The sequence below is a fragment of the Bubalus kerabau genome, chromosome 6 (assembly GCF_029407905.1).
Source record: "Bubalus kerabau isolate K-KA32 ecotype Philippines breed swamp buffalo chromosome 6, PCC_UOA_SB_1v2, whole genome shotgun sequence".
Lineage (NCBI taxonomy): Eukaryota > Metazoa > Chordata > Mammalia > Artiodactyla > Bovidae > Bubalus > Bubalus kerabau.
The window spans coordinates 12,122,853-12,136,749 of record NC_073629.1 but is presented as its reverse complement, the minus strand read 5'-3'; the positions used below and the strand labels follow the sequence as shown (position 1 = coordinate 12,136,749).

General features: G+C 40.4%; 1 protein-coding gene across 1 annotated transcript; it reads left to right on the top strand.

Moving 5' to 3' along the window:
* Nucleotides 1-12,032: 12,032 nt before the first annotated feature.
* Nucleotides 12,033-12,974, top strand: LOC129655974 (olfactory receptor 10K1-like). The gene has a single exon (XM_055586774.1). It carries the CDS (start codon nucleotides 12,033-12,035, stop codon nucleotides 12,972-12,974), a length of 942 nt encoding a protein of 313 aa, XP_055442749.1.
* The last annotated feature ends 923 nt before the right edge of the window (nucleotides 12,975-13,897 follow it).

Genomic DNA, 13,897 nt, shown 5'->3' with positions numbered 1-13,897 from the left:
TCTTTTCAAATGAATCAGTTCTTTGCATCAGGTAGCCAAAGTATTGGTTCTTCAGCTTCAACATCAGCATTTGCAATGAACATTCAGGACTGATTTCCTTTAAGATGGACTGGTTAGATCTCCTTGCAGTCCAATCTCAAGAGTCTTCTCCAAGACCACAGTTCAAAAACATCAATTCTTTGGCACTCAACTTTCTTTATAGTTCAATTCTCACATCCATACATGACTATTGGAAAAACCATAGCTTTGACTAGACGGACCTTTGTTGGCAAAGTAATGTCTCTGCTTTTTAATATGTTGTCTAGGTTGGTCGTAACTTTTCTTCCAAGGAGTAAGCAAACTCCAGAGAAAATGAAGGACAGAGAAGTCTGACAAGCTACAGTTCATGAAGTTGCTAAGAATTGGACAAGACAGTGACTGAACAAGAACAACAACAAACTCCTTTTTGGAAATAACACCTCTAAACTACAAAGCTCAAGTTTGCTAAATTCAAGTCCATTGAGTTGGTGTTGCTGTCTAACCATCTCGTTCTCTTGCTGCTCCCTTCTCTTTTGGTCTTCAGTCTTTCCCAGAATCAAGGTCTTTTCCAAAGAGTCTGTTCTTCCCATCAGGTTACCAAAGTATTGGAGCTTCAGATTCATCATCAGTCCTTTCAATGAATACTCAGGGTTGACTTCCTTTAGAATTGACTGATTTGATCTCCTGTGGTTCAATAATGGAATTATGTCCTTTTCTCTCACATTGATGCTCTGACATATATCATAATTGGTGGATGAGCACAGTCTTTCTTTGCTAGTTAAGAATACATGCTGCTTTAATTAAATATATGGGGTTCCATCAGGTATTGTCACATACTTGGTGCTATAACTAAATTTTCAGCAAGGTATTACATTTTTCCATCAGGACACCTCCTTCTGAGATATGGAACACAGAGGTAGTAAGGTTCCCAGTGTGTGCTAGCTAAGTTGCTTCAGTTATGTCCAAATCTGTGTGACCCTATGGACCATAGCCCTCTGGCCTCATCTGTTCATGGGGATTCTCCAGGCAAGAATCCTGGAGTGGGTTGCCATGCCCTCCTCAAGTTTCCCAGTATCATTTATAAATAACCATAGTTTTCTTCTTCACTGACTTATTAGCCCACTTTTGTCAAAGACAAGGTTCCCAAATACTTTAGATTGATTTCTGAGCCCTCCTTTCCATCTCTTTATACTATTCATCTCTTTCTGTTCCAGTAGTGTGCTCTTTTTACTGCTAAGGCATCTTACTACAGAGAAGAGTAAGCCCTTATATTACTTTTCTTTTTAAAAATTTTGTTATTTTTTTCATGTAAACTTTAGAAATTTGACTTTTAGTTTGGCTTCTCAATTTATACAGTGATTTATATTATTCCCAGAAATAATGGAAGTTAAACCAATGAAACAGTGAAGCAGTAATTAATAAAAGTTTAGTGTGCATACAACACAAAGACAGTTAACCAGAAATATTCAAACCAACCAAAAAAAAAAAAAAAAAAAAAGGCTCAGGGTAATATTGTCATAAAGCAGCTTATAAAGTGAGAAGGCAGTATTTATTTATTACTCAAAGTGGTCTGTTAAAATATTAAATTTTTCTTAAATGATAGGAAATTAATCAGTGGTCATATCAACCTTGGGAAACAGTTTAGGTTTTGAATATGAATTCAAGAGCCATAAACAAGAAATGACCCAGGTCAAGTTAGTCTTGCAAAAATATGCTAAATTAAGCTTTGCATAACTAAACTGGTTTTGATCAAGGAATATTCAAAGTTGTTCTCCATTTGGTTTTGATTTTATAGAATATATGGACTTTATGGGGCTTCCTAGGTGGCACTAGCTGTGAAGAACCTAATGCAGGAGATGTAAGAGACATGGGTTCAATCCCTGAGTCAGGAAGATCTCCTGGATAAAGGACTGGCTACCTACTCCAGTATTCTTACCTGGGAAATCCCATGAACAGAGAACCTAGGTGGGCTATAGTCCGTGGGGTCCCAAAGAGTCCAATAGGACTGAGTGACTCAACATGCACACATGGACTTTATGGGCTGCGACGGTGCACAAGTGCCGTGGAGAGGAGCTACCCCCTGTCCGAGGTCAGGGGCAGCAGCCCAGATTTCCAGGCTGCGACAGCGCAGGAACGGCAGGCTGAGAGGAGCTACCCCACATCTGAGGTCAGGGGCAGTGGCCGGGAGGAGCTACCCCGCATCCGAGGTCAGGGGTGGCGGCCGAGAGTTCCAGGCTGCGACAGCGCAGGAGCAGCCGAGAGGAGCTACACCCGCCCAAGGCCAGGGGAGATGGCTGGGAGGAGCTACCCAAGGCCTGAGGCCAGGGGTGGAGGCCGGGAGGAGCTACCCTACACCCGAGGTCAGGGGCAGCGGCCAAGAGGAGCAATCCCACATCCAAGGAGCGGTGGCTGTGTGGGCACAGGAGGGCCTAGAGGAGCTACTCCACGTTCAAGGTCAGGACGGGCAGCAGTGAGGAGATACCCCTCATTTAAGGTAAGGAGAAGTGGCTGCAGTTTGTTGGAGCAGCCGTGAAGAGGTACCCCACGTCAAGGTAAGAGAAACCCAAGTAAGATGGTAGGTGTTGCAAGAGGGCATCAGAGGGCAGATACACTGAAACCATAATCACAGAAAACTAGTCAATCTAATCACACTAGGACCACAGCCTTGTCTAACTCAATGAAACTAAGCCATGCCCGTGGGGCCACCCAAGATGGGCAGGTCATGGTGGAGAGGTCTGACAGAATGTGGTCCACTGGAGAAGGGAATGGCAAACCACTTCAGTATTCTTGCCTTGAGAACACCATGAACAGTATGAAAAGGCAAAATAGTAGGATACTGAAAGAGGAACTCCCCAGGTCAGTAGGTGCCCAATTATGCTACTGGAAATAGGTGGAGAAATAACTCCAGAAAGAATGAAGGGATGGAGCCAAACAAAAACAATACCTAGTTGTGGATGTGACTGGTGATAGAAGAAAGGTCCGATGCTGTAAAGAGCAATATTGCATAGGAACCTGGACTGTCAGGTCCATGAATCAAGGCAAATTGGAAGTGGTCAAACAGGAGATGCCAAGAGTGAACGTTGACATTCTAGGAATCAGAGAACTGAAATGGACTGGAATGGGTGAATTTAACTCAGATGACCATTATATCTACTACTGCGGACAGGAATCCCTCAGAAGAAACGGAGTAGCCATCATGGTCAACAAAAGAGTCTGAAATGCAGTACTTGGGTACAATCTCAAAAACGACAGAACGATCTCTGTTCATTTCCAAGGCAAAGCATTCAATATCACAGTAATCCAAGTCTATGCCCCATCCAGTAACGCTGAAGAAGCAGAAGTTGAACAGTTCTCTGAAGATCTGCAAGACCTTTTAGCACTAAGACCCAAAAAAGATGTCCTTTTCATTATAGGGGACTGGAATGCAAAAGTAGGAAGTCAAGAAACACCTGGAGTAACAGGCAAATTTGGCCTTGGAATATGGAATGAAGTAGGGCAAAGGCTAATAGAGTTTTGCCAAGAGAACCCACTGGTCATGGCAAATGCCCTCTTCCAACAACACAAAGGAAGACTCTACACATGGACATCATCAGACAGTCAACACCGAAATCAGATTGATTATATTCTTTGCAGCCAAAGATGGAGAAGCTCTATAAAGTCAGCAAAAACAAGACTGGGAGCTGACTGTGGCTCAGATCATGAGCTCCTTATTGCCAAATTCAGGCTTAAATTGAAGAAAGTAGGGAAAACCACTAGAACATTCAGGTATGACCTAAATCAAATCCCTTATGATTATACAGCAGAAGTGAGAAATATATTTAAGGGACTAGACCTGATAGAGTGCCTGATGAACTATGGAAGGAGGTTCGTGACATTGTAAAGGAGACAGGGATCAAGACCATCCCCATGGAAAAGAAATGCAAAAAAGCAAAATGGCTGTCTGGGGAGGCCTTACAAATAGCTGTGAAAAGAAGAGAAGCAAAAAGCAAAGGAGAAAAGGAAAGATATAAGCATCTGAATACAGAGTTCCAAAGAATAGCAAGAAGAGATAAGAAAGCCTTCAGTGATCAATGCAAAGAAATAGAGGAAAGCATCAGAATGAGGAAGACTAGAGATCTCTTCAAGAAAATTGGAGATACCAAGGGAAAATTTCATGCAAAGATGGTCTCGATAAAGGACAGAAATAGTATGAACCTAACAGAAGCAGAAGATATTAAGAAGAGGTAGCAAGCATACACAGAAGAACTGTACAAAAAAGATCTTCAAGACCAAGATAATCATGATGGTATGATCAATCACCTAGAGCCAGACATCCTGGAATGTGAAGTCAAGTGGACCTTAGAAAGCATCATATGAACAAAGCTAAAGGAGCTGATGGAATTCCCGTGGAGCTATTTCAAATCCTGAAATATGATGCTGTGAAAGTGCTGCACTCAATATGACAGTAAATTTGGAAAACTCAGCAGTGGCCACAGGACTGGAAAAGGTCAGTTTTCATTCCAATCCCAAAGAAAGGCAATGCCAACGAATGCTCAAACTACCGTACAATTGCACTCATATCACACGCCAGTAAAGTAATGCTCAAAATTCTCCAAGCCAGGCTTCAGCAATACGTGAACCATGAACTTCCTGATGTTCAAGCTGGTTTTAGAAAAGACAGAGGAATGAGAGATCAAATTGCCAACATCTGCTGGATCATGGAAAAAGCAAGCGAGTTCCAGAAAAACATCTATTTCTGCTTTATTGACTATGCCAAAGGCTTTGACTGTGTGGATCACAATAAACTGGAAAATTCTGAAAGAGATGGGACTACCAGAGCCCTTGACCTGCCTCTTGAGAAACCTGTATGCAGGTCAGGAAGCAACAGTTAGAACTGGACATGGAACAACAGACTGGTTCCAAATAGGAAAAGGAGTACATTAAGGCTGTATATTGTCACCCTGCTTATTTAACTTCTATGCAGAGTACATCATGAGAAACGCTGGGCTGGAAGAAGCACAAGCTGGAATCAAGATTGCCGGGAGAAATATCAATAACCTCAGATATGCAGATGACACCACCCTTATGGCAGAAAGTGAAGAGGAACTAAAAAGCCTCTTGATGAAGGTGAAAGAGGAGAGTGAAAAAGTTGGCTTAAAATTCAACATTCAAAAAACGAAGATCATGGTATCTGGTCCCATCACTTCATGGGAAATAGATGGGGAAACAGTGGAAACAGTGTCAGACTTTATTTTTTGGGGCTCCAAAATCATTGCAGATGGTCACTGCAGCCATGAAATTAAAAGATGCTTACTCCTTGGAAGGAAAGTTATGACCAACCTAGATAGCATATTCAAAAGCAGAGACATTACTTTGCCAACAAAGGTCTGTCTAGTCAAGGCTATGGTGTTTCCAGTGGTCATGTATGGATGTGAGAGTTGAACTGTGAAGAAAGCTGAGTGCCGAAGAATTGATGCTTTTGAACTGTGGTGTTGGAGAAGTCTCTGAGAGTCCCTTGGACTGCAAGGAGATCCAACTAGTCCATTCTAAAGGAGATCAGCCCTGGGTGTTCTTTGGAAGGAATGATGCTAAAGCTGAAACTCCAGTACTTTGGCCACCTCATGTGAAGAGTTGACTCATTTGAAAAGATTCTGATGCTGGGAGGGATAGGGGGCAGGAGGAGAAGGGGACGACAGAGGATGAGATGGCTGGATGGCATCACTGACTCGATGGACGTGAGTCTGAGTAAACTCCGGGAGTTAGTGATGGACAAGGAGGCCTGGCGTGCTGCAATTCATGGGGTCACAAAGAGTCGGACAGGACTAAACCACTGAACTGAACTGATAAAACTGACAGCTTTATTTATTCTAGTATAAGCAATAGATAAAATAAGATAACAATTTAATGATATTCTTAACTAGATTTAAGGTATTTTCTAAAACTCAAGCTTTTGAAAAACACCCCAATGCGCTTGATTAGAATTTCTATGGACAAGAACCTGATAAGACGAATTTGTAACTAAGGCCTCCTTTGATTCGTGTACACACTAAAGGTCAAAGTCCCTGGATAAATACACCAGTATAATGATTTAAAATTCAATGAAAATATGTCCATGGTTTGCTGCATTACACACTAAGTTACAGTGATTTCTTTTTCATCAGTTCAGTTCAGTTGCTCATTCATGTCTGACTTTTTGTGACCCCATGAATCGCAGCACGCCAGGCCTCCCTGTCCATCACCAACTCCCGGAGTTCATTCACTCAGACTCACATCCATCGAGTCGGTGATGCCATCAAGCCATCTCATCCTCTGTCGTCCCCTTCTCCTCCTGCCCCCTATCCCTCCCAGCATCAGAGTCTTTTCAAATGAGTCAACTCTTCACATGAGGTGGCCAAAGTACTGGAGTTTCAGCTTTAGCATCATTCCTTCCAAAGAACACCCAGGGCTGATCTCCTTTAGGATTGACTGGTTGGATCTCCTTACAATCCAAGGGATTCTCAAGAGTCTTCTTAAACACCACAAAATCTTTTTCATAATCTCTTACAAATATACTGAATATTCAATGCAGATGTGAACTCATTACACTCAAGTCTTCTGCTCCCCAGGTTTCTCAACTGAGGGTTCCTTTGAGAAATTGGCAACATTATTTTTTCCAAAATAAAGTTGGCTTCTAATTAACCCCAAGACAAGGTCTTCAGGGCAGTAGATCAAGCCTCAGGAGACCAATAATCAGAGTATATGCTTCTAATGATCAACATCCCATGTGATTTTAAGAATTGCACGAACCACAAGTTCTCAAGATTTTTACTTTGGCTGGACAAATAGATTCCTGATGGATAGCGGATGCTACTTTTGATGCAGAGAACTTCTGTCTCAAGGCAGAGTCAGTCTCTTCTGCTGTTTCCTCAGGTTCTAGTCTTTGACGTAGAGTCTACTTTCCTAGGATTCCAGATACTGAACAGCTGTTTCTGAGTTGAAAGGAGATATATTAATAAGTACTTGCTAAGCAGTGACAATATTGATCTGGTTAGTCTAAGGGCTTTGTGGTGTCTAGACCTTGGCAAAGGGTAGCGTTATGGACACTGAACCTCACTGCAATTCTGGTAAGTAGCAGGGTTAAGAAGGAGTACCAGGAGCTGCTTTTAATTCCAGGTACTAAGAATGATTGGGCATAGTTCTCTGAGTTTTTCTTCATGACTATTATACTGGATTATTTATGCTCTTAGTAGATTTTCCATTCTTGTTTTTTTTTTTTAAAGGTTGGTTGACTAGGATTAAGTGAAACAAATACTTAATCAATATTCTTTCTGCTGTCTACTCATGGTTGTATGTTTTAAGCTATAATTGAAAACTCTACTTAAACTCCATTTTAAAATGTCAAATTCAGGATATCCATGTGTACTTAAGAATATGAAAATTCAATTTCTTTATTATCTGAGGCTGCCTACATGATTTATCTCAGTTAATTAATGCCTTCCATAAGATATATATTTGAAAGTCTCAAAATATTTTACACCTTAAAAATTTGTGAATTTGATCCTTTTTTAAATGTACATGGTAACCTCAAGTATTGAGTCACTTTTAAATCTAAATTACATAAATCCCTGGGGAGTATCTAAGGAGTCAGAAAGCAGAGTGGGAAAGTGTCAGCTGTAAGGATTGTAACCTGAATTCTATCTATAAGCTCTAGAATATTATAAGGGGACTTTCAAGGTTATCTAACTAAAGAATCTTGCAGTCCATGAGTTGAAAATGCTATTAAGGGCCAGTAGTCAATTGCTACCCTAAGTCAAATTTCTTTCTGTAGGATATTCTGCAGAAGTCTCTGTTTAAATACTTTCCATGCATCTTAGCAGTTTATTACAGTTATTTCCCTGACTCTTTCAAGGGCTTCCAAGATAGTTCAGTTGGTAAAGAATCTGCCTGCCATGCAGGAGACTGCATTTCGATTCCTGGGTCGGGAAGATCCACTGAAGAAGGGATAGGTTACCCACTTCAGTATTCTTGGGCTTCCCTTCTGGCTCAGCTGGTAAAGAATCGCCCACAGTGTGGGAGTCCTGGGTTGGGAAGATCCTTTGGAGAAAGGAAAGGCTACCCACTCCAATATTCTGGCCTGAAGAATTCCATGGGCTGTATAATCCATGGGGTTGCAAAGAGTTGGACACAACTGGAAGACTTCCACTTTCACTTTTAATTTTAAAATAAGGAGATTGATATCCAAGATAAGAATTTTGCCCAAAGTCACACAATGCTAGACCTAAAATATAGATCTTCTCACTCCAAACTGAGGGATCTTTTAACTTAATTGTACAGCCTATAAGTATTTGGCTGGAAGATCTTTTTATTCTTCTGCTCTTTAAATTTTTCTATCCCTGCTGCTGCTGCTGCTAAGTCACTTCAGTCGTGTCCAACTCTGTGCGACCCCATAGACAGCAGCCCAACAGGCTTCCCCATCCCTGGGATTCTCCAGGCAAGAACACTGGAGTGAGTTGCCATTTCCTTCTCCAATGCATGAAAGTGAAAAGTGAAAGTGAAGTCTCTCAGTCATGTCCGACTCTTGGCGACCCCATAGACTGCAGCCCACCAAGTTCCTCCATCCATGGGATTTTCCAGGCAAGAGTACTGGAGTGGGTTGCCATTGCCTTCTATCCCTAGTACTGATATAACACACTGTAGTGGTCTTTGATGTCTTCTCATATATACTGTGCCAGTGGGTCTCCATGCACCATGAAAAGAACAAATGCATCAATCACACAACTCATTTAGACTGTGGGGTTATATTATATTAATAATAGTATGAAAAAAATCTACCTAACTGAAATCAGCTACCTTCATGGGTCTGAGGGACAAATAATCCTAACAGTTGTGTTTTATGGTATTGGGTAAATACAGATACTCTTTAAGAATCAGGTAATTCTAACGTCTATAGTCTACTCTACAATTCATACTCAGTGAAGTGAGGGTACGGTGGGTTTACATGTGAATTAGTTGAAAGAAGATTCAGAAAAATTTTGGGAAATTGATAAGACAAGGATAAACAATGACTATAAATTTATATTTCCATCAATGTTTTGAAATGAATGGAAGTCCATTTGTCCAGTTGGAGGTATTATGTAGAGAAACTATTTCATCAGTTTGCTTTTCTTTATATAGAAAACAGACGCTTATTATACATATATATGTGTACATATTGAGGATATAATTTTCCCAGGTGGCTCTAGTGGTATTTGGTATATACACCCTTTGCATTTGTATGTAATAGAAATATCTTTATACTTATTTTTAAAGTTGCAGTCACTGAAAATTCCAATTGTTTGTGTTAAAAAGCTTTAAAACTAGTGTATGTGAATATCCTAATACTAATTTCAGAAAAACAATAATTATACCTACACATTTTAGGACCAGTTTCCAGTGATTAAGAGAGAGTAAAATTATATTCTCCAAATACTAGTAATAGTTGTTTCAGAAATTTTTAATCATTTTACTTAGTTTTTAGAAAGCTAACATTTACTATTGACTAGAAATATTGAAAAAAAACTTTTTGAGAGCAGATGCAAATAATTCTTCAGCGCAAAATGATGGATAAGTATATAAATATACTAAAAGTACATACACAAAGACTGGATACAGTCAATAAGTGCTAGATGATTTTGCATCCAGAGTACACTTTCTTACTTCTTAGGTTTGGTTAGTGGTAAACACACCCATGAAAAAATTATCTGATATTAAAATGACTTTAGATGTCCAGGCTGGTTTTAGAAAAGGCAGAGGAACCAGAGACCAAATTGCCAACATCTGCTGGATCATCAAAAAAGCAAGAGAGTTCCAGAAAAACATCTATTTCTGCTTTATTGACTATGCCAAAGCCTTTGACTGTGTGGATCACAAGAAACTGTGGAAAATTCTGAAAGAGATGGGAATACCAGACCACCTGACCTGCCTCTTGAGAAACCTATATGAAGGTCAGGAAGCAACAGTTAGAACTGGACATGGAACAACAGACTGGTTTCAAATAGGAAAAGGAGAACATCAAGGCTGTATATTGTCACCCTGCTTATTTAACTTCTATGCAGAGTACATCATGAGAAACGCTGGGCTGGAAGAAGCACAAGCTGGAATCTATATTGCCCGGAGAAATATCAATAACCTCAGATATGCAGATAACACCACCCTTATGGCAGAAAGTGAAGAGGAACTAAAAAGCCTCTTGATGAAGGTGAAAGAGGAGAGTGAAAAAGTTGGCTTCAAGCTCAACATTCAGAAAACTAAGATCATGGCATCTGGTCCCATCACTTCATGGGAAATAAATGGGGAAACAGTGGAAACAATGTCAGACTTTATTTTTTTGGGCTCCAAAATCACTGAAGATGGTGACTGCAGCCATGAAATTAAAAGACGCTTACTCCTTGGAAGGAAAGTTATGACCAACCTAGATAGCATATTCAAAAGTGGAGACATTACCTTGCCAACAAAGGTCCGTCAAGTCAAGGCTCCAGTTTTTCCTGTGGTCATGTATGGATGTGAGAGTTGGACTGTGAAGAAAGCTGAGTGCCGAAGAATTGATGCTTTTGAACTGTGGTGTTGTAGAAGACTCTTGCGAGTCCTTGGACTGCAAGGAGATCCAACCAGTCCATTCTGAAGGAGATCAGCCCTGGGTGTTCTTTGGAAGGAATGATGCTAAAGCTGAAACTCCAGTACTTTGGCCACCTCATGCAAAGAGTTGACTCACTGGAAAAGACTCTGATGCTGGGAAGGTTTGGGGGCAGGAGGAGAAGGGTACGATAGAGGATTAGATGGCTGGATGGCATCACTGACTCGATGGACATGAGTCTGAGTAAACTCCGGGGGTTGGTGATGGACAGGGAGGCCTGACGTGCTGCAATTCATGGGGTTGCAAAGAGTCGGACACTACTGAGCGACTGAACTATACTGAACTGAGAACGACTTTAGAAATAATCTTTTCTAGCAGTTTGCAAACTACGTTTAGTAGTCAGATTATTCAAAAGGAACATTAATAACATAGCAAGATACAAAATAAATAAAGCCTATGACTTATGTCAGGGGTTGGAACCCAGAAAACTGCCCAATTATACCTTTGTTTCTCATTCTCTGTAACAACTTCATGGCCATTTTTGCAAAACTCTATTTCTCTTTCTCTGAGGCACCTATTAATAGAATGGAAAAATTAAGTGTGGTACAAAATGCCACAAAGTCAATGTCTTGCTTTTTTTTTTTTTTTACCACCCTGATGACTATTCTTTTTCTGGAAAAAAAAAAAAACAAAAACAAAACCACGAATATTTGTTTAATGTTATTTTCTGTTCCATCCTTGCCCACTGCTCTAGTTTCAGAATTTTCCAGCAGTGTTTCTAATTCGTCTCTTCTTAATGTTAGAAACAACATTAAAGGCTTCTCTTCTATTTTCTTATTGTTTTGGATGTTGACATAAAATTATAATTAATAGTTGACAAAATGTATATGCTATTTTTACCATTATATTTTAGCATATATTAAGTTGTCAATAAGTACAGATCCCTTCACCCTTTTGCTCAGAGATCATCTAATTCTTCTTTTTCCTTCCCATTTTATGGTTGATAAACTGAAGTTCAGATACTGTTTCTGAACATTTCTCATTCTTTTATTCCACATTCTGATCAAGTTCAGATAGCTGAAGTTAACCATATTTTTCACTTTTGAAGAGTTGACTTTCTTGGGCTTCTGGTGAGCAAGAAAACCACAATAATCCATAAGTAAGATACAAGAGAAAACTGTTAGGCAAATCTTTAATCCTTGCCTGGAGAGGTAATGTGTTCATAACCTTGGGAAAAGTCTATTCATCGGTTGTCAATTATTCTGTTCCATATTTAGTCTTAATTCTTATTTTGGCAGACTATTTTGGAGGGAATGTATGAGTTCCATCAAACATCTGGAGATGCCTGCCACCTGCAGACTTTGTGCTGAGTTCCCCATGCCTTTCTCCATCCCTGGATCCTGGCCTCTGGCTCTGGCCCTGGCTCTCCTGTATAGCAGTGACCATGGAGTGGGCCAATGAGACCTTAGTTACAGAGTTTGTCTTCCTTGGCTTCTCATCTCTGGCTGGGCTGCAGCGGCTGCTCTTTGTTGTCTTCCTGCTTGTGTACTTGTTCATGCTGGGCACCAATGTCATCATTGTTTCTACCATTGTGCTGGACAGAGCCCTCCACACCCCCATGTACTTCTTCCTTGGTGTCCTCTCCTGTTCTGAGACTTGCTACACCTTCGTCATTGTACCCAAGATGCTGGTTGACCTGTTGGCCCAGAAGAAGACCATTTCTTTTCTAGGCTGTGCCATCCAGATGTTTTTCTTCCTCTTCCTCATTTGCTCTCACTCATTCCTGCTGGCAGCCATGGGTTATGATCGCTATGTAGCCATCTGTAACCCTCTGCGCTACACAGTGCTCATGGGTTTCGGGGTGTGCATGGGACTAGTGGCTGCTGCCTGTGCCTGTGGCTTTATAATCTCACTGGCCACCACCTCCATGATATTTAACCTGCCATTCCACTCCTCCAACGAGCTCCATCACTTCTTCTGTGATGTCTCTCCAGTCCTCAAGCTGGCATCTCACCAATCGTATCTCAATCAGTTGGTCATATTTGTGCTTGGTGTGTTTGTCTTGGTTATTCCACTGTTACTTATTCTGGTCTCCTATGTCCTCATCATCTCTGCCATTCTAAAAATCCCATCCTCTGTTGGAAGATACAAGGCTTTCTCTACCTGTGCCTCCCATCTCATTGTGGTAACTGTTCATTATGGTTGTGCCTCTTTCATCTACTTAAGGCCCAAATCCAATTACTCTTCAAGTCAAGACACCCTAATATCTGTATCTTATACTATCCTCACACCGTTGTTCAATCCAATGATTTACAGCCTGAGAAATAAGGAATTCAAATCTGCCCTTCAAAGAGCAATGACCCATACTTCATATTCTATTAATTAAGGAGCCAAATTTTAGCTATTCAGTTAACTGTAGACCTTTTATGTGTCTGGTAATATGTGTACTTTCACATTTTTCACAAGTGTAGAGCACACTGTAACATGAGAATGTTTTCATATTCAGAGAATGAGGATCAAAGATGTTAAAATATTTTGACTTTCTGCCATCAGTGATACTCTAAGAAGGTTGTGCTGATGTGGGAAACAATTACTCATTTCTAGAACAAATTTCATTATATTTCACAGCTGTGAAATAGATTGACTATTCAAAAACAATTACATCAACTGATAAGAGCAAATGTACACCCAAGCTGTTGTGAAACAAAATAAAGGATACCTCATTTAAAAAGGAGTCAGAAGGCCAGAGAGAGACCTTGCACACTGCAACTTGACTTCATTACAACACTCACCAGGAAGACATCAATAAGAGACCTCAACAGGAAGAATATTCCTCTCCCAGAAACAATCCAGGCAAAGGGAAATGCTGCACTGTCCAAAACTCTCACTTTGCTTCAACTGACTTTCATTCAAAACAACTCATCTCAATTTCCTCACTTTTCTCTATAAAGTAGCCTTTAACTTTTTTGTTTTAATTGTTAGACTTGCCTATGGCTTTTGCTAAAGCAAGCTTGTCTCAAATGGCAATTCTCCATTATTCCCAAATAAACCCATTTTGCTGATAAAATAATGAACAATTGGCTGTTTTATTTTATTTTTTTAGAACAACACTGTCCAGTTCCTTGGAACAGTAGAAGATAATCTTACTACTCTCTCGCCCCCCCTACTCTCAGTTCTGCCTTTCATGAAAAACTAAGGCAATTTTGGTACTCTCCATGCTTGAGAAAACCCTAGTAATCCTTTTCAGTTCCGATCCACCCACCTCAACCTACATATTGAAATGTCTTTGCTTTTCCATGAGATTGTTTT